Source organism: Crocodylus siamensis, chromosome 2, assembly GCF_052110815.1.
Source record: "Crocodylus siamensis isolate JL-2025a chromosome 2, ASM5211081v1, whole genome shotgun sequence".
Classification (NCBI taxonomy): Eukaryota; Metazoa; Chordata; order Crocodylia; family Crocodylidae; genus Crocodylus; species Crocodylus siamensis.
The window spans coordinates 257,866,057-257,887,494 of record NC_143396.1 but is presented as its reverse complement, the minus strand read 5'-3'; the positions used below and the strand labels follow the sequence as shown (position 1 = coordinate 257,887,494).

General features: G+C 45.4%; 1 protein-coding gene across 9 annotated transcripts in view; it reads right to left on the bottom strand.

Annotated features, from left to right (window-relative positions):
* TSHR (thyroid stimulating hormone receptor) overlaps nt 1-21,438 on the bottom strand; it is a 197,691-nt gene that overhangs the window by 88,859 nt on the left and 87,394 nt on the right. For 7 of the 9 annotated variants that reach the window (XM_090033820.1, XM_090033827.1, XM_090033821.1 and 4 more), the window contains 2 exons: nt 16,115-16,186; nt 10,905-10,979 (listed from right to left, as the gene is read on the bottom strand). In XM_090033820.1, coding sequence (XP_089889946.1) covers nt 10,905-10,979; nt 16,115-16,186 — 147 coding nt within the window. The remainder of the gene's footprint in view (nt 1-10,904; nt 10,980-16,114; nt 16,187-21,438) is intronic. The other 2 variants (XM_090033822.1, XM_090033828.1) reach the window with 1 other exon arrangement.

Below are 21,438 nucleotides of genomic sequence, written 5' to 3'. Positions count from 1 at the left end.
GACTGGCTGCTGGGCACAAGCAACTATGCTCCCAACCCCCACTCCCTCACCACAGATCCTCTCATGTGCCATATCCAGAGGCTTCCAGAACAGCCCCAGAGTGTGTCCTCTCTTAATTGCATGTGCCTCTTATTTCAGCCTGCCCTTACCCTGCTGGGGCACCCCACTGCCTGCATCCAAGCAGGGAGACCCAAGAGCTGCAGCATGTCCTGCTTTTCACCCTGCACAACTCTGGCTGGAGTTTGTGGGACAACACTCACACCCATCTGAACATGATCTGGCAGCTGGTCACAATAGAACATGGCTTCTTGCCCCTGAGCCAGCAGCCAGTTGTCCCATGCAGGGTCAGCTACTGCAGCCTGCACCTGACAGCTGTCCTGGACTGAGACACCAAATTCTAAGTGGCTGATAAGGATGAAGCCACCCAGGATGCCATGGATGCTGTGGTGCTCTGACATCATCTTCAGACTGTTGATTGTCAGTTCTGGGCCTGCACTACCAGTAGCTACTGATGGGAGTGGATTGTCCTGGACACCTAGAATGACAACCAGTGGGTCCAGACTTTCTGCATGTGCTGGACACTATCGCCCAGGTGGCCCCCACATCTTGCACCAGGACATCAGCATGGACATCAGCATGTGGCTGCCTCTAACTCCAGAGAAGTGGGTGGTCATCTCCATCATGAAGCTGGCCATCCCAAACAGTCTCTATTATGCTGTCAACAAGTTCACTGTGGGCAAGTTCATGGCTGGAGAGGTCATCCAGGAGGTATGCCTAGTCATCTAAAAAATCCTAGCCAACTCCTCCAGGCAGCAGAGCATTGTTGTTTGATGCAAGAGTCTTCACCAGAACTTGGGGGAGAGCTGGGCACAGGTGCCGTGGGGGTGCTGCAGCAGCAGCTGCTGCACTAGTAGTCAGGAGACTGGGAGGCACTTTGTGCATCAAGAAGCTGGGCAGTGAAGAGGTGTTGGAGGAGTGGGAGCAATACACCCATGGCAACTGTGTTGGAAATGGTGTCCCAAGGGCCATGGTCCACAGAGTCGAGGACCAGGTGGGGAATCCTCCTGCGAGGTGGAGGACACGATGTCAGGGTGTAGTCCTGGGTCACAACAACTGTGGCATTGAAGCTTTCCCTCTGGTTCTGTGCACTGTGGTTCATGAGCTCAACCATGCCTAAGATGTCAAGGAGCTGTATGCCTACAGGTCCAGCTGTAGGTATACCTATGCTCCTAGATCCTGTGATGATCCAGGGACTAGCACCAATGGGCTGAAGAACTTGAGAACCATCACCAGCATCATACCTTATGGCCCACTGCCCCTAGGGACCTGCTCCTGGGCACCCAGTTGCCCTGTTATCCCAGGGCCTTCTTATGCCTTCTCCTGCAGTACTTTCCAGCAACTCCTCCTCTCCCCTGGTGGTGTCATATATGTGTGGGGTGGCAATGGCCCTGTCCATGGTGAAGAAACAAGATGGCTTCTCATAGGACATGCTTTGCCTCCTGCCCCTCAAATTTTTATTGGCATTGTGCATGTGCTTGTATTGGATCTTCATCAATTTCATCTTGACGCAGCATTGCACTCAGTCCCTGTTATGGCCATGCACTTGCATCTGCTGGGCAATTCACTTGAACAAACACATCCCTGTTGTGGTGCCCTTTGCAGGGCTCGTCCTGGGTCTCCTGCTTGCCCCGGACGGTGACAAGATCCATCATCTCCCTGTGCCTCGTTGTGTGACCAGGATTGGATACTATAGGACTGGATGGGGTCTTCTATGGTCTGTGGTGGTGCCTGTGGGGTCATGGTGTCCATAGGTGGGCAAGCATCTGGCTGCAAAGAAGTGGATGGATGGATCAATCAGTTGCTGTGCACAGGTGCAGGTCCTGGAGCATGGCTCTCTCTCACTTCAGTTGAGTGCAGTCCTTGTTCCACAGTGACCAGGGCTCCACTGGCCAGGCCACCCCCATGAACTCAAACTTTCTAGGGGCTTCCAGCAATGTTCCTGTGATGCTGCAAATGCCCCACCCCTGGCCTGGAAATTTCCAGTAATTTCTTCCTGCAACACCGAGGCAGCTGGCCATGCCTCACCTGCTCCTGAAGTTTCCAGTGGCATCTGCTTGTTTACCCCATCTTGGACGCTCAATGCCCCTCTCTCCCCAGTAGTTCAGGACCCTGTAGCTGCAAACCAAAAAATCCTTGCAGCATGCCAAGTGCACATGGCTAGGTACCTGCCAGTAATGGATGAGCCATAGGGGTCACAGAGTTGTCTCCATGCAGGCCCATTCCTGATGTTCTGCCCCTCACCACCCTGACCCACCAGAGGTAAGCTGCCTGCAATGGCTTCTGCTCAGAAAACAGGGGTGTCAGGGTCCAAGGAGCTGTGCCCAAGGACAGGGGTTCTTTTGGGCTCACTGTCGGGGTCTGTATGTTGTGGGATGCTTTGTGATAAGGTGTTGTGGATACAGCGGCATGGGCCTGGGAACTCAGGTACTCAGAAGCACCACTAGTACTCAGGTTCCAGGGCTCATGCTAGGGACACAGATGCCTCACTTCCCCCCACTGATTGCCTGCAACTGACAGGTGGCTGGAGGTGGGGCTGGGGGAGAGGGGCTCTGTTTGCTCAACAATGAGAAAGCCTGGTGGGGGGTGTTAAGTGCTACTGTGTCCACCTGCCAGGGAGAGGTAGGGAGGCCTGCAAAGCAGCTTGGAATGTCTGAGGACAGCAATCTAACTTGAACTGATAGGGAAACAGTACAGAAGTGCAATACATCAGTCTAACCTGAATCAATCTCGATTGAAGGTGTTGCACATGGGGAGGAAGAACCGGCACCACACTTACAGGTTGGGGAACTCCCCTCTTGCCAGCACGGAGACGGAAAAGGATCTTGGAGTCGTCATTGACTCCACGATGAACATGGGCCGGCAGTGTGGGGAGGCAGTCAAGAAGGCCAACCGTACCCTGTCATGCATCCACAGATGCATCTCGAGCAGGTCCAGGGAGGTGATCCTCCCCCTCTATGCGGCACTGGTCAGGCCGCAGCTGGAGTACTGCGTCCAGTTCTGGGCGCCACACTTCAGGAGGGACGTGGACAATATGGAAAGAGTTCAGAGGAGGGCCACTCGTATGATCAGGGGTCAGCAGGGCAGGCCTTATGAGGAGAGGCTACGGGACCTGAACCTGTTTAGCCTCCACAAGAGAAGGTTAAGGGGGGACCTTGTGGCCTGCTACAAACTGGTCAGGGGGGATCAGCAGGTATTGGGGGAGTCCCTGTTCCCCCGTGCGCTGCCAGGAGTGACCAGGAATAACGGTCACAAACTGGCGGAGGGTAAGTTTAGATTAGATATTAGGAGGCGCTACTTCACAGTCAGGGCGGCTAGGGCCTGGAACCAGCTTCCAGGGGAAGTGGTGCAGGCTCCTAGCCTGGGGATTTTTAAAAGGAAGTTAGATGAGCACCTTGCCGGGGTCATCTGACCCCGGTGCTCTTTCCTGATAAGGCAGGGGGTCGGACTAGATGATCTACCTAGGTCCCTTCCGACTCTAGCAACTATGAAACTATGAGTATACCTCTCACTAGATCTATCTTATGTTGCTTGCACCATTTTTTAGACCCATCTATTAAGGGTAGACAAAGCTTCAGTCGCTGATTTGATTCCGAGAAGATTCGGCCCAATTCAGAGGCCAAATTACTGAATCCAAATCGAATCAGGAGGAAAAAAAGCCCTCCGAATCGATTCAGAGCCTCCAGAAAAGATTTGGAAAAGATTCAGAAGACCGTCTTTCAGGGAAACAGAAACTGAGAAGGGGGGTTGGGGAAGCAGGGGGCGAAGACTGACATCTTTAGCTGGCCAGTGACTGATCTTTCCCAGAGTCCCCTTCCAATCGCAGTGCTCTGGGGGAGGGACATAGAAACAGCATATAAGCCTCTGTCTGCAGGCTTTCTGTGTCTTTTGTGAGTTGTTTCTGCCTTGGAAAGGATTGGATACAGCTTACTAACTAGAATCCCTCTACTTATCCCTATCGAATCCATTTCTTTCAACTTATATTTGTGTTCTTTGTTTTTTCCCCATAGACACCCACTTTTAAAAAAGAAAGTGGTGTTTTCCCTGGCAGTGTGATCCATCACTGTGCAGGAAAGCACATACATTACACACACACACACACCATAGAAGAATAAGTCAGAGATTATTAAACACAGCACAGAAGAAGTCAGTCATAGAAAACGAAGAAGGTAAAGAGATTATATATAGTTATTACTGTTATAGTTATACACACAAAGAGGCTAAACACAACACAGAAGAAATCAGATACAGATTATTGAACGCAACACAGAAGTCAGTTAGAGATTATGAAACGCAACACAGAAGTCAGACAGTCAGACATCAGAAGAGAAGAAGAGATATTATTAGTTATTTACACACACAGACACATTTTCCAGCACAGGAAAGATTAATATGAAGCATGCTGGAAGGGCAGGTGCCAGGTCTTCTGGCAGGGCAGAGAAAGGGACTAGATGGGATAGGGGGAGAGCTAGAGCTGCAAGTCCCCTCCCCCCCTCCTCAAACATAGGTGCATCCTCTTTCCTGGCAGCCATGAATCTTCTACTGCCAGTGGGAGCAAGGAGGTGGGAGCAGTACCTGCCCCTGCACCTGCACCACCAGAAATAGCCAGGATCTGGCCGTGGTTGCCTGGGAACGCCTGTTCTGTCCACCGACCAGTGTTCCAAGCAAGAGGGTGTTCAGCATTGCTGAGAATGTTGTGACATCCCACTGCACCTCCTTGGATCTTGGATTGGTGGAGCAGCTGGTGTTCTTGAAGGTGAACCTCCCGCTGCTGGGATTCTGCAAGCTCTACCTGCAGATGGAGTAAATGCCACCCTCCTCAATCTATCCACATCTATTTCCATTTTTTTTAAACCAGTTCACGCCCCACTCTCTGAGATAGAGTTAGCACTTACTGCATCACCAGCCATCAGGGGAAGAACATGTCCCTGCTGAGCTCCTGTGCCAGGACAAACTTGGAGGTATGGGATGGAGGTGTGGGGAAGAAGGAGGCCCCAGGTCCTGGGCATGACCACTAAAACTGCACTCTGCCACGGTCAGGAGGCCTGGTGGAACTGCTGGCAGTGCCGCAGCCCCAGAAAATGCCAGGACCTAGGATTCCCCTGGTGAAAGGTGGGTAGGAGCCACCATAACCTCCAGTCACCATACACACGCACACAGTCCTTGCTGGGAAAAGCCCAGACCTATGATGTCTTTGACAGGCCCGAGGCTTGCTGGTTGCAGTGGAGTTGTGAGGCTCCAGGTGAGCTCAGCTTAGCTGCCGAGGATGCTGGCTTTTGGGTTGAAAAACCCTTTGTCAGGCTGAGGAAGCACCTGCAGTTTGTGTGTGTGCTGTTCCTGGATGGAAGAAGTAATAAAGAAGCCAGAGGCTGCCATGCAATACAGGCAAAAAGCCAGTCAGTGAAAATGGAAATGGAGGCAGCAGAGGCTGAGAGAGATAAGCTGGGGTAGGGGGAAGGGGGATTCTTGCATGGCTTTCTTGCCTGAATTTCATGTCAGCCTCTGGCTTCTTTACTATTCCTTCCATCCAGGAACAGTACACACACCAACTGCAGGTGTTTCCTCAGCCTGACAAAGGGTTTTTCAACCCTTTTTTGCATACTTTTGACTGATCATAGTCATCTTTTGCAGATCCCTTAGCCATAGTCTGCAGACCCTCCAGTAGTCTGTGGATCACAGGTTGAAAACTACTGATCTATACTGCAGCAGTTTGTGAAAGGAAACAGGCTATTTCCTATTCCCAAGGCTCTCAGCATAGCAAGATGCAATTACAGTTGCCTACTGTGCATCTCAGGATAGTTACAAGTATGTCCATTATTGATCCCAGTGTAATTTGAATTGGCACAGAAAATGATTTGACTAATAATGACTGTATAAGACCCAAAGATATTCATATGCAGATTTGGCGGATAATCTCATGGTATTCAATGTCTGAAAAAGTAAATGGGAAATTAATACCTTGTAGGATTTGGAAGCTATTGGCAAACTAGTGTATGTGGAAGCACAGTGTGAAGAAATAAAGGATTTAGTCTGATTTCAGGTACAATCAAACGGTATCCAGGTAAAATTCACTTCCCAGTGCCATGTACTCAAAGACACAAAGTAGTTTACATTGGCCGTGTCTGCATGAGATGTTTACTGCAGAGCTGCTTAATTAGCTCTGCAGTAAAGTCTCAGTGTCTATACATGCAGCCCTATAAGGCCACAGTAAACTAATAAAAGCTGCCATAGGATAGTATTTATAAACACAAGTACTATTCTATGGCAACATTATTTAGTGTGCTGCAACACATGTGGGGCTGGCTGGGGCATGAAGGTGCTTCAGTGTAGGAGCTGCCAGCCAGCTAGCCTCACATTGGAGCAACCTCATGCCTCGGCCAGCCACTCCACAGCATGGTAAGCCAGGTCAGAGAAGCCCTGGGCCAGTAGACTGACCCCTGGGGTCCTCAGGCAGCTGGGTCTACTCTGGGTTAGATTACTATGCTGTGGTTCCAGGCACAAGTGTGAATGGGGTGGCTGGGAACAATAAACTCTGATGCAAACTGCACTGGAGTTTATTGTGTCACAGGAATTGCATGTATAGATGCTCTCATTGAGCTTTAACAAATATCAGAATCCGGATCTAGCTAATTCATCATATAAATGTATAAGAACAATTTTGTAGACTGAGGGTATCTATAATTAGCTTTCCTCCCTAGTGATTTCAATTAAGGCTACAAGCAGTTTAGCTCCACCAGTAGTAGGGTAGTCTCTATTTTACAATGCTATAGAACGAAAAACAAAGCAGGTGCCATTGTACAAAGGATACTACTTAATCTCTAACATCTTGCATGCTTGTATAAGACATTGATCCAAAAAACAGCTATATCAGAAACAATATGGAAAAAACAGCTATACTGGAAACATAATTTTAAAACTACACAGAAAACAAATCAGTCCTATGAAACCCTGACTCTGTTCCCAGTAAAGAAATTGAGAATTTTTCGATTTATTTTAATTGAAACTGAATCTTATCCATGATAATACAACAGAGGATAAGCATGCATCACTTGTAGACATCACTTAGGACTCACAGGCTCAGACTCAAAAATAAAATGTATACTCCAGACAGGATTCCTAGGGATAATGGCCGGCCTGTATATGGGAGCCCCAGAACTGCAGCGAAAGCTGTAAGTCAGAACTAAGGCACATAAGAAGAATGAAAGAAGGGACCAGAAAATTGAATGCAATGGGTCAAGAGAAAGGAATTCTGCCAGAACATTGAGGGTGGGCAGGATGTCTCTATAGAGGTATCTATCTATCCATTTGAGAGTCAACTTGGGCCAAAGCAATTAGTTTCTCCCTTCCATGAACACTGAATTCTCACATAAGGTTTTCTAAGAAAACAAATGTATTTTTAAAATTACACTATATATAAAGTTCAAACAGGAGCAGGAAGATCATTAAACAAAACAGAGTAGTCTATGAAATGGCTCCTTTTTAAACTGCTATGGTAACTTCAGCCTGCTATAACACACACTATAATAATTACCCAGTGTTATTTTAGCAGCAATACTTTCAAAATATTATGTAAAGGGAGAACATAAAATAAATGCACAGGACAAAAGATGCATTTACATCTTGACTAATCTTGCACTTTTGAAAGTAATTAAAGACAAACCAACAGCTGTTAGTAAAAATTAACAACTCTGAGAACTTTTGGAGGGAATTCAAGAAAATACTCACTTATAAATGGCTTTCCGTTACAGATGATATGAAACTGCCTAATTCTCTAGCTGTCTGTCTGGACATTCTGTGATTAAATTAGGGGTGTGCCATTGCTCTTACCTGCTTTAAAGAAACATGGTAATGAAACCCTATGGCACTAGAAAGCCATTTTTAATAATGCTAAGAGAAAGTGCTCCTTCCATTTTACAAATGGGGAATTTGGGCGTAGAGAATTTAAATGCTTGGTCCAAAGGCTGCACTATGAATTGCTGTCACAGATGAGATGAACGCTCTGGGTCTCATTGCTCCTAATCCTATGCTCATTTTCCTTTAGTATCTGATGGAGATCACTCTGGAACAGCCTGCCATCGGATGTGGTTCAAGCACCTACATTGAACACCTTCAAGAGAAAACTGGATGCTTATCTTGCTGGGATCCTATGACCCCAGCTGACTTCCTGCCCTTTGGGTGGGGGGCTGGACTTGATGATCTTCCGAGGTCCCTTCCAGCCCTAATGTCTATGAAATCTATGAAAATGAACTCAGAATAGGGCTGCATGTGGTACAGATCCCTTGGGCTTCCCCTTTACATGGCTAGGGACAGACATTCAAAAAGCCTGAGCCTGAACTGATTCAACCTTTGCAGCTTAGTCTAACCTGCCTAGGCTGAACTTGTTTCCAACCATTCAGACAATCACTCTGAATTGAGGAAATTCAGGCACATGCCTGCAGTGGCTCAGGTTGGAAGCTGGGGGGGCATGAGAGCAGCCCTCCCTACTCTTCCACAGAGCTAGACTGAGGGGGTTGCAGCCAGGCCCCAGCAGAGCTCTGATTAGGGAGGGGTGTGAACTCCCACCCTGCCTGCAGTTTCAAGCTTTTTCCCACTCCCTGCTCAAGGTGCAGGGGTGTTGTCAGCCTGCAGCCCTGGCCTAGCACTCTGAGGCAAGGAGGGGATGTACACTGTATGCAACTATTGATGATATAGAACCTATTCTCTCTCCCCGTTTCTGTATACCATCTCCAGCAAACAGACAGGCAGGCAAGCTGTGGGGGGAGCTGATAACAGTGTTTATCACCCTTATCTCTGTGTTTATTGCCCCATTAAGAGAACAACAGAAACATTACCAGCTATCTGATTATTCAGCACAGACCCACCATGTGGTCTTCTGGCTAATACACAGACACCTCAGCAAAGGAAAGGGGGAATTTGTGCTTAACAGAGTGGTGAGGAGGAGGGAGGGGAGCAAACAGCTCTTCTCAAATGTTTCCAAAGAAGGACATTAAGATACCTGTTGATTAGCTCCAAAAAACTGTCTGCCTTTATCTCTCCCACAGCATGGACTGTAGCCAGCATGTGGTCTGCTAGTTAATCCGGAAATGTTTGCTAAAGCAGAGGGATGGGGTGGGGATAATCCCTGTTTAACACGGAGAAGCCAGGCAGACACAGAGGGGAGGAGCTAGCCCTGATGTGGAGCAGAGAGCCCCACTCAGCCCAGAGAACATGCTGGGGTGCTGGGGGCATCTGCTTTATCTTAAACCAGTAAGGGGTCTAGGACAGACACTGCATAAATCGGTTTGAGCCAAATCAGTTAACTCTGGTACTACATTGAACCAGGTTTATCTCAAACCTTTTTCAGCCATTTTCAAACTCGTTTATGTGCACTGAACATCTGTTCTGTTACAGGTTTAAACTAGTTTCTGATCATTTAACTGGTTTATGTGTAATGTCTGTTCCTAGCCCACAGGCTGCAGGCTCCCCAGGCTCTGCGGGCTGTGCTGTTCCATCCTCTGGGACAGGAGTGGGAAGCAGATGTTGAAGAAGGAAGCTAAAGTCTGGAGGTCCTAGCTGCAGCAGAAATAATGTGAGGAAATTACTGCTCAAGAGCCACTGGTGGACAGTCCAGACTTTGAATGTAAATAGCTCTCTCAGAAAACATATTACAATAATATTTTCCATTTATTCTAAGCTTTGCATTACATTACTTTCTGTGGAAAGAGAATTTTTTTTGTGTCAAGAACCAAAATTCCCAAAAGGACCCTCTTTCTAATGAATATTTCTTGGGACTCAATAATGACCAGTCAGGTTCCCAAATTGAAGCAACTTGAAAGCAACATCAGAAAATAACCTCAGTTTCTCCATCAAACTTTTTATTCCCTGTCCCCACTTGATGGAAGCAGTGTAAGTCTGATTGACTATATCACTAGACATTGCACTAGGACTAGACATTGTACTGAAGAATACATTGGATGAAGCAATCCTGCAATGGCCGAGGTGGTGAAGGTGGATTAGATGGACACAGAGATCTTTTCTATTCCTAGTTTCTTGGAAGGTTAACCACAGCTCTATCTTGTGGTTCACTTCGTCACCTCCAAGCAGCATGTGAAAGGCCTGGGGTGCTCGGAGATGACAGCTCTATTCACTACTTAGAAAATGTATTGTCTAGAAACACTGTTATTAAACAGGCATCTTCATTAAACAAAAAAAGAACTGCGGAATGGAAGTTGAGGGCTGGGGAAAGTAGGGCCTTGATATGTTACCTGCAACATTATGAACTGTATTTCAAATGAAGGAAGCTCTGTTATGGAAGCAGTGTGGCTTACAGTAACAGTGGTCAAGGACTTGGGAAACACTGGTTCTGTTCACAGGTCATCTTAGGAAAATCAGCATACCCAAAAGGAAGGATTTTATTGTTGAAATAGGAAAATGACTATATAAACAAAGCAGGTATTTAAATATTTCCTCTAACTATATAAAAGAAAAGTGCAAGGGAAAAGGAGAAGAGGGACTGACTATACATCCCAAATGTGAAAAGCTGAAAATCAGAAAGAAAGGAGCAGGAAAAAGAGTGTATACAAAAGATGAACTGTGCAAGACACAGCATCCAGAGACTCTTGCTTGCAAAAGGGAAAAAAAAAAAAACAGGAAAAAAAATGAAGTGAGGAAATGAAAAAAATAAATGTAAGGAAAAAATGCATAGCCATAAAATGGAGGTTGGAAAAGAATACAACTGAAAGGTGGTGTCAGCGATAGAAGAAATACAGAAGAAGAAATTAAAGCTTTAGCACAAAAAGGGGGAAAATAATTTGTAAGTTATTCTGTATTTTACTTGGGGAAATAAGCTTGATTTTCACTGTACTTACATATGAGTGACTTTACTTAAACTGTAGAAGGAATGAGCCTCCAACCTGTGAAGTGTTGCATCTATGGAGATATAGCTAAACATCAGAAAAACAGAAAGGGAAACAAGTCATATGGCTGTACAGGTGTTATGCCGTAACAACTAAAGCTCACTGTCTTTTTCTTTATCATTTCTTCTCTTTTGCTCAGCTCCCAAGTTTATTCCCCCTTGTTTTGTTTATTTTTACTTGTAATCTATACTGTATTTCTGCAGTATCTTGCACAATGAGTCCCCAGGCCTGTTCGGGTCTCTCACTTGCATATGAAACAAAACCTAAGAGTAGAGGTAAAGCAGAGAGATACTAAAAATATCAGGAAAGTAGCAAGAGTTAACAATGATGAGGGCACTAAATTTCACTTCAGCTTTCACTCCATCATTCACACACAGCAGATCTCAGAGGATAAGAAAAGAATCCTCTTGAGAGTTCTGGCACATGCTTAAACCAAGCATTTTTTGCAGGTCTGGTGGAAAAACAAGTAAGAAGGAAAAAAAGACAGTTTATTGACTGTGCCTGTAATAAATCCTCTACACATGGAAAGCCAGATTGTAAAGGCAGTCCCTTTCAGAGCAGTATGGAGAATAAATAACTTCCTTGTATAAATTTAAAGAGAAATGCTTTGGTTTCCATTTTTTGTGCCCAATAATGTGATAAAAGAAAATGAGCTCTGGCAGCAGAGTACCAAACCAGAAACACAAATTCCTGAATTTTGTTCTTATTTTTGCAGCTGCAAGACCTAGGCCCTAGGCAGACATTGCACTTAAGACATGATTAAATGGTTAATCATGTTTTACCATGTAAATTGGCCACATGTTCAGGGGATTAATGGCCCAATGAAACAGGAAACCAACTACAAAGTTATTACACAAAATATGTGGAATAACTTTGTAAATGGTTTCTATTGCACCTGAAATTGAACCATGGGGCAGGGGCTACCTCAGGGCTTGAGCCCAGGAGCAGTCCCAACTGACTGACTATCAGCTGACAGGCCACCTGATGTCAGATTGGGAGGTCCCCAGGGCTGGAGCCCTGGGGCTGTCCCTGCCAACCGACAATCAGATGACTGGGACCTCTCCAGGACTGTACCCTTGCTCGTTGTCTGGCAAGGATCAGCCAGGGCTCAAGCTCTGAGGCAGTCCCTGCTAGGTGATGTCAGATTAGGATGACCCTGGAGTTCAAACCCCCGTGGCTGTCCCAGTCAGCTGATTGTACCCTGGGCTCGAATACCTGGGGTACAAGCCCTGGGTCTGTTCCACTCTGCAATCATCTGGCAGGGACAGCCCCAGGCTTCTAACCTCAAGGCTGTCCTCATCAGCTGATGGCAGACTGGAACAGCCCTGGTGCATCCCTGCCGATCAACTGCAAATTGGGACTGTGCTGGGGCTTAAGCCCTGAGGACGGTCCTGATCCTGCTAACAATCCACTGATTGCCAGCTGGCTCTGGAGACCACAGAGGGATTCCAACTGGCCCTGTGGGTTCCCAGAGCCAGCCAGTGTTGGGGAAGCCCAGGATCACAGTCTCACCCTGCACTGGCAATATATTGCAATTTGGACCTGATCCCCAATCCAAAAATTGCTCCTCCTGCCAAAAGGCACAACTGTTGGGACTGATTGGATCCCATTATGCATTCAAGTGAACATCTGTCAGGAGCCTTAGACAAATACCTTTCTTTGCTTGTCTCCACCTCACCCCCTGCAAGGCTCTAACTACTTTGTAAATGTATGAATAAAACTGCAACATAAGAATTAGGCAGAGAAGGTTATTTGAGTCAATCTGATATCTTTTATTAGACCAACTCAAATAGTTGGAAAAATTCTTCTTTGCAAGATTTCAGGTATACATACCCTACACATCAGGCTGAGGAAGCACCTGCAGTTGATCTGTGGTCTTTCTGAATGGAATGAATAGTAAAGAAGCCGGAGGCTGGTATGCATGCAAAAAACCTAGTCAGTGACAATGTAAATTGTGGGGTCAATGGATGAAAGATAGTGAAAGACAGGTTGGGGTGGGGAGGGGAATTAACGTAGCTGGTAAAGAGTGGAGAGGTACCTGGAAAGTTAGATGTTAGGCAGGTTATGATGTGTCATAAATCCATGTAGGAGAAACCAAACAACGTAAATCTATGTAGGCGAAATCAAAAAACAACTGCATACCAGAATGAATGCACACCGAGAAGCTATCAAAGACAAAAATACCCAATTACCCCAGGTGCACACTTCTCACAAGACAACCACTCTCTCTCCAATCTCTCAGTTCTAATCCTCAAAGGGAATTTACAAAACATTTTTCATAGATGAGCTTATGAACTTCACTTCATAAATCTACTGGATACAAAAAACCACGGACTAAATATAGACATTGGATTTATGGCACATTATAAACTGTCTGCCACCTGATAACCCCAGGTAAGCTGTCTGCATTTTACCAACTACATTCTATCACCAGTTCAACACTCCCCCTTCCCCCCTTACCTGTCTCACACCTATTGTCTCCCATTCCCTCTAATCCTCACTGCTATGTATCTGCATTTTTACAGACCTGCATTTTGCATTTTGGCTTCTGTTCCACCCACGAAAGTACACAAAACACCAGCAGTATCACATCTAACCAAAGAACCTTGTTTGCCTATGTCCTTAGACCAACACAACTACAACCAACAACCCTGGTTTATTATGGGACATTTAATCTGGGGTGGGGAAAGTAATCGCCATAATATCCACAATACTATTTATCTGGAGAAGCTAAAAGGGTTATATAACTAGCACATTTGGTTGAATGTTGGCTAGTAAGCCTTTAAGCAATGAGTGCCAGATCCTGGGCTGAGGATTATTTAGGGAGTTTGGAGGCCAAGTATGTGTGTATAACTATACTTTTTTGTGATTTCTTAGTTGGTCTAATAAAAGGTATTGTCTCTGAATCAAGAGTTCTAGAGGTTTGTATTTCAAGTTATACAAATGACTTATGATACATCTTAGTATCCTCCTGATGCTTGTGTAGGCTAGTTTCCAGTGTGCTCAGCTGGAACAACCTGAAAGGGTCTTTAAGGCCCGTGGCAGATATTTCATTTTAAGAGCAATTATTTTAATTGAGCAATACATTGTAACATGCCACAACTTCAAGCAATTTAAGCCTGATAACAAGCAACAAAAATGGTGAGCAAGACACAAAAGATGTTACTTATTAAATGTAGAATATAGTTGCAGGTCATTTGTATTGTGTTTTAATTTGAACATGTGGCATGTTACACATAGGCTGATGCAAAAATCTAGAACTCCTGGTTCAGAAATTATACCTTTTATTAGACCAACTGACAAATTGCAAAAAAATATATATTTTTGACAGAAAAAGATTTGTTTTTGCAATTTTTTTTCAATTTCTCAGTTGGTCTAATAAAAGGTATTACTGAACCAAGAGTTCTAGATTTTTTCATTTCTTTTGTCTCAGACCAACATGGCTACCAAATACATCCCTGAAGCACAGAATGATAATGTTTGGCTGCATCTTCCAGCATTCCAGGGTGGACTGTTCTCTTCCCCCCTACTCCTTCCTGCAAGTGGACTATCTGATTTACCCAAGTGGACTATCTGATTTACCTCTTCCTGTGTTAGGCACAGCGAATGATGTGTTGGGTAGAGGAAAAGCCCATACACAAAAGCACCTCATAAGGTGCTTGGGAGAGTTTGATCCCTCTTGCTCCTACCCTCCCTGACCCTTAGCACTGGAAGAACTCTGTGCAAGGGTCAGAAGAGCAGATCCTTCACCCAGGGGGAGCTCAAGTAGTGAGGTCAGAGCTCACTTTTCATTAGCTGCAGCCCTTGCCAGCAGCTCTCTAGTTCCCCTTGCTGGTGAATGTTGGCAGAACAAGTACCCGTGGTGCTTTTTCCTCTCAGGATAGCTTGTCCTATGAATTTAAAGCAAGTCACACATAGCAACTGTTTCTATATCAATCAGTATGGCCTGTAGTCTGATGGCAACAACACCTGTCAGAGGCTAAATTATAACATGCCATGTGTGCAAGCAATTTATGGTGGGATAAAATGTCAAACCAATCACAAAAGATGTTTCACATGTTTGTGCCTGTTGTGTATACTGCTTTAAACTGAATGCATGGCATATGTCCCTCCCCAGTTGTATTATATTAAGGTCTCCCAGGGGCCTAATTTTCACAGATTGCAAATAGGTCCAGGAAGCTGGAAAACAGCTCAAAGTAACAGGAAGAAGGATGGTTATGATGGATGGAACTACCTTTTACTAGCAAGCTGTAACGGTAAATAATGCCATAAACTCATGCATTTACTATTATTACTCTATGTACTTGAACCTAAGATGAAGTTATTTTCCCCATTCAGCATGGGAAAAACAACAAGCTGGGGATTGGGCTTGAAGTTAGAGCCTCAGCCCCTGTCCCCCTTAACCCCCCTCCTACCATCTGTACACTACTTTCTGCTCCTCCTGGTCTTTGCTTCAGGCACTACTTAATTTCCCTTTCCAGCTCCAGCTTCAATTGAGACCCCCCCCCGCCCCACCAGCTAGGGGCAGGAAGCACAGAGTATGTGTTGCCTCTAACCCCAGCCTGGTGATACAGCGGCAGTGGCAGCTCTCATCCTGGCTCCAGGCACTAGGGGGGAGGGAGGGGTAGACAGCAAGAGAGGAGGTCCAGCTATTTGACTCCTTTTCTTCCTTCTCCCTTTGCTGCTGCTTGCCCTGCTGCAGTGGTTGGGGGGATGAATTTACGAAACTCTTCAAAAATGATATCTAGACATGGAAAATCATAACAAATTTATAAATTTGCCAGGCCTAGAGTCTAATTATTGGGGGGTCGTCATAAATTCAGAGTCATCTTGGATTCAGGCAAAGATGACAATTGGTAACGGCTGATGTGTTTAACCACAAGCAGTGCAGGTTAAAAGTCAAAGAAAGACTTGACTACAACTCTTTCACTATAAATTGAGGTCTAATGAGGGTCACAGATTTGTGTTTTATGGACTCTTTCATGTGCAAATAAAGAGTACAGTTCTCACCCTTAATTACTAATACAGGAGTCTTATGTAAATACAGCTTTTGCAGCTTGATAGGTTGAGAGACTGTTACACATGAGGAGAGTTTTGGGATGATGTAAAGAAATTATGATTTTCTGATCATTTTAGTAAAATGTAAATAATCTAAAACTTACATTCTGGAGATATTGGGGAGATCCGAAAACGCTTCACTTGGAATTGTTCTTAGATGAGTCTCCATAAGTCTCCTACAGAAAAAGTTTGTCAGTTAATATTCTTCAATAAGAATTGCAGTTTAACATAAATTCAACCTGAATGTACATAGGGAGTAGAGATGTGAAGAAAAGGTGTTGTTATCTGATGTAGTTACTTGGAGAAATGAGAACAATTTTTAAAAGACCTTTCAAATGCAGACAAAAGGTATGGCATTCAGTTTGGTTAAACACTTTTATACCAGGTTGTATGCTTTTTCTTTGCTCAGTGTTTGAAAAAACAAACAAACCAAGAGCTGGAAGTTAAGACACTCAGTATAAAAACCATGTTATTGTGTAGGGGTAAATTACAAGTCTCTTTTGTTAAAAAAGGTTGCTTGGCAGGATTAAACCTACATGAGGAGAGTGTACTGAATATCTGGCAGACCATAAAGCACCATCAACATGTTTTATTCTTGCATTTTACAGTAAAGTGTTCTCAAAAAATCTAATCAAATTAGAATTAAAAACAAAAGCCTACAAAAAAAAAAAAGCCTTCTCTTCCTTCCTGGCTTTCTGCTTACAAGATTTCAGATTTCCACAGTATGAAAACTAAACTTTTATTTGCCTATTGTACTGTATGCAACATGGAGTAGATTCCATAAGTTTCTCCAACAATGTACAGCATAGGGAAACATATTTGACTTCTTCCAGCACTGGAACACAAGGTGACAAAGCCAGCACCAATGGAAGAGTTTTTCTGAAGTAAGACATTCTATTAACTTTACACTTGCAAAATACTAGTGTAAATGGGGCATTTCCAAATGCACTGGGGAAATACTTGTGTGTTCCCCAGTGCATTTGGAAATGCCCCATTTACACTAGTAACAACTTCAAATATACAACTTCAAATATAATTTAGAACATAGCTCATACAACTTTCCCCACATATCCTATTTATCTTTTTTAAAACAATGTACCTGCAAAGAGCTGGGCAAATAAAAATGAATGTTAATTGTTTAGTGCTTTCTGATTTGTGTAACTGAAATCCCCTACAAAGATCTGATTTATACAAACTAGTAAGACAGTGTTTAAAAGTATCCCGAAAAGTTCCTCATGGTCATGCATCTGCTTTCCTGAAGGAATGCACAGCATAGTAAAGACTGCCACTCTTCTATCAAAGACTCTTCCTCCCCACACCTGCTACGGATAAAGCAAGGTTGTGTTCTTAGACAAATTTTGTTCACTCTGTTCTATGCAGCGCGTTTGAGGAAAGTGGTTAGGGACATTCCACTGATGATCAAGTTAATATTGATGAGGAAGTTGTTTCCCTCATCCTAAGAGCAAATGCAGCCTTTGACAATCTGAAAAGGTGAGACTAGAAATAATGAGGAATAAGGTCTCCACAAAGACTAAGGTTAATAAAGCTGTAGCGGTTCTTTATGAGGGTGAAACTTAGACATTCTATAGGTGATGCTTCCCATAGCTGGACAAAGTCCACCTATGTTTCTTGCTCTTGCTGAATTAGGTGGTTAGACTGAGTTTCTGAAACCAGTTATTACAGTACTAAAGCACTAATAATGAAGATACAGGTCTATTGAGCTGGCTATTGTGCATAAATAAGTGATGTGCGGTATGGAAAGCCTGAAAGCAGTCAATGAAAGTGAGACTGGTCAAAAAAGGTGTCTTGAAGACTACTAAACTGTCTTCTTGTTCAGAACAGACATGGTATGCAAGGATCAAGGCCTCTTGAGCAATGATGCTTAATTTATGCAAGAGGCGTGCACTGGACTTAAACAGCAGCATCAGAAATCACAGGTGACATCAGTCACAGGATCACACAAGGCAATGCAAGGATTGTGGTCAGATTTTAATTTTTTTTTTTTTTTTTTACTTATTGGCTTGTCAGATGTATGGATTCTGTGAGTCTTGGTCTTGTTAAGATTCCTCAGTGACTGGCTCTATAGAGTGGGGTGGCGAAATTGTTTGGCCTTAGATTCTGGGATAAACCTTTGGGACTGCTGAACAGCATCTCAGGCCCTTTCAGAAGAGATCTCAGCAAAACTCAAATGTCCAAAAACTAGGAAATGTCAAGGTACATGCCCCAACAGCTTTATCCTGCTCCTCTGGAGATGACAGCAGACTACGTAGCGGGCAGTAGGTAACAGTAGGTCACGACAGACTGATGGGGGTCCAGGAATCTGACAATATCCAGACACACCTGGAGCTGTCAAGTGACCAGCTATTTGACTTTCCTGAAAAAGGGAAGGTTGGAGGCATGGCAGTAGCTGGGTCAGAGTCAAGAGATTTCATAGACATTCAAGCTGGAAGAGACCTCGGAGGATCATCAAGTCCAGCCCCCTGCACAGGGGCAGGAAGTCAGCAGGGATAGGCAAGATAAATATCCAAATGTCTCTTGAAGGCATTAAAAGTGGGTGCTTGAACCACCACCGGCAGCAGTCTATTTCAAACCTTGGGGGCTCAGACAGTAAAGAAGTTCTTCCTTATGTCCAGCCTGACACGCTTGCAAAGGAGTTTGTGACTATTCAATCTTGTCATCCCTTGGGTGCTCTGGTGAACAGACATTCCCCCAGGTCCTGGAGAACACCCCGATAAACTTCTATGTGGCCACCAGATCGCCCCTGAGCCTGCACTTTTTCAGGCTGAGGAGTCCCATGGCTCTCGGCCTCTCTTCATATGGTCTGTTTTCCTGACCTCTGATCATGCGCGTGGCTCTCCTCTGCAGTCTCTCAAGCTTCTCCGTATCCTTTTTGAATTGTGGAGCCCAAAACTGGACGCAGTACTCCAGCTGAGGCCTCACAAAGGCCAAGTACAACGGGAGAATGACGTCCCGGGATTTGCTCGAGAAGCATCTATGGATGCAAGCCAGCGTTTTGCTCACTTTACTAGCCGCAGCATCACACTGAAGGCTCATGTTCATCTTTTGGTCAATCATGACCCCCAAGTCCCTTTCATCTGTAGTGCTAACCAGCGTAGCACTACCAAGCCTATAAGCATGCTGCAGGTTTTTCCTCCAAAGGTGAAGAACCTTGCATTTTTCGGTGTTGAACACCATCAGGTTCTCATCCACCCATTTCATGAGCCTGTCAAGATCTGCCTGGCTCACCCTCTATCCTCAGGTGTGGATGCTTTACCCCAGAGTGTGGTGTCATCAGCAAACTTGGCCAGCCCGCTTCTGAAACCAATGTCCACATCACTGATGAAGATGTTAAACAGTATAGGCCCTAGGACAGAGCCTTGAGGGACCCCACTGATGACCGCGCATCAAGACAATTGGCTTCTGTCAACCACCACCCTCTGGATCCTGCCGTGGAGCCAATTCCCCAGCCAGCGAATCGTGGTGAGGTTGAGGCCACAGTTAACCAGTTTTGTGAAGAGGTGATCATGGGATACCAGATTGAAGGCTTTTTTGAAGTCAAGATATACAAAATCAATCTCTTCCCCCTTGTCCAGGTGCTAGGTCACCTGGTCATAAAAGGAAATGAGATTGGTCAAGCAAAACCCAGCTACAACAAACCCATTCTGGGTATCCCTCAGGATATTGCCATCAGCTAGTCTGTTAAGGATGGCCTCTTTGATAATCTTTTCCAAGACCTTCCCCAGGATAGAAGTCAGGCTGAGTTTGCTGGATCTACTTTCCCCCCTTTCTTGAAGATTGGCACCACATTGGCCTTCTTCCAATCTTCGGGCACTTCACCAGAGCGCCAAGAGTTCTCAAAGATCTGTGCCAGGGACTGAGCTATGATGCTTGCCAGCTCCTTGAGTAGCCTAGGATGTAAACTGTCAGGGTCAGCTGACTTGAAGGTGTTCAGCCTGTCAAGGTTTTCCTTCACGAGGTCAGCTTCAATGGAGGGTAAGGAATCTCCCTCACTTGGGCCTCCCTGACCCACAGTGAGCAGGGGCGTCCCATGGGACTGATGAAAAACTGATGCAAAGTACTCATTTAGCAAGTTTGCTTTTTCCTGGGCATCGGCTGTCAGTTGTCCCATGTGGTTTAGCAGGGGTCCAATGTTGCCCTTGCTTTGCCTCTGGCTCCCCACATATCTAAAAAAAGACTTTTTATTGTCCTTGATATTTGTAGCTAGCTGGAGTTCCGTCACAGCCTTGGCTTTCCTCGTTTGCTCTCTGCAGGTCTGGACCAGAGCAGAGTATTCCTCCTTGGTGGTGGTTCCAGTCATCCATCCTTTGTAGGTCTTCCTTTTAAGATGCAGGATGTCCACTAGTTCCCTGGAGAGCCAAGGGGGCTGCTGTGCCCTTTTGCTGCCTTTGCCCCAAGATGGGATAGACTTCGCTTGTGCATCCAGACTTACTCCCTTGAGGAGCAACCACTCATCCTGAACTCCCCTCCCCTTTGGGTTATGGCCCTTTAGGGTCTCACTGAGAAGCCTCCTGAGCTTGTCAAAGTCAGCTTTCCTGAAGTCAAGGACTTCTGTATTACTGACTGACTTGCAGCTCTCTCTGCTGGAGAGGAGGCTCTTCTTAGCCAGACTGGCTGACCTGCTCCACCAGGCTTAAACTAAGCTTGCCAGAAGATTGGGGGGACTACTGCCACTGCTGGCCCACTGACCAACCCTTGCAAAGCCAGCAGGTCAAGGCATTTAAGGGATCCCACCCCTGCCCCAACCCTGGAACAATCTGTAGACAAGGCAAGTGCCAGGAGCTTGGGGAATGAACAGGAGGAACTTGTCCTCCTCCTAAACATAAATAACTATGATGTCATTGGGATAACAGAGACCTGGTGGGACTCCACCCATGACTGGATGATGGGTATAGACAGCTATACCCTGTACAGGAGGGATCGAGTGGACAAAAGGGGCGGAGGTGTATCTCTCTATGTTAAGGAAAGCTACGCGTCCCTGCAAGCTGACATTGGCACCCACAGTGGGTCAAGGAGAGGACCTCTAGCCACTGCTTGTGTCTGCATCTGCATGAGGAGAGGGCTTGCAGATGAAGCCCCCAACCACCGAAGTGCATGTCCAGGATCAGATCCAAAGGTTCCATAGGCTGGATATGGCCTACAGGCCATAGGTTGCCAACCCCTGGTCTAGAAGAAACAAACTCTTTCTAACCCTCAGAGTGCTTATGTCTACGCTTATCCCTACAATACTGTACATTTAAAAACTCCTTTGTACCTTCATGTTTCAAATGGCTTCCCAGCTCTTAATCGCTGTATCCAATGCTTTCATGCAACTGTCCCCACCACAGAACATCTCTGCAGGTACAGCATGAATTCCAAAAAATAAGGAAAACAGAGCTGGGAAACTATGTGGTTCCTTTCTTCTTCAGAA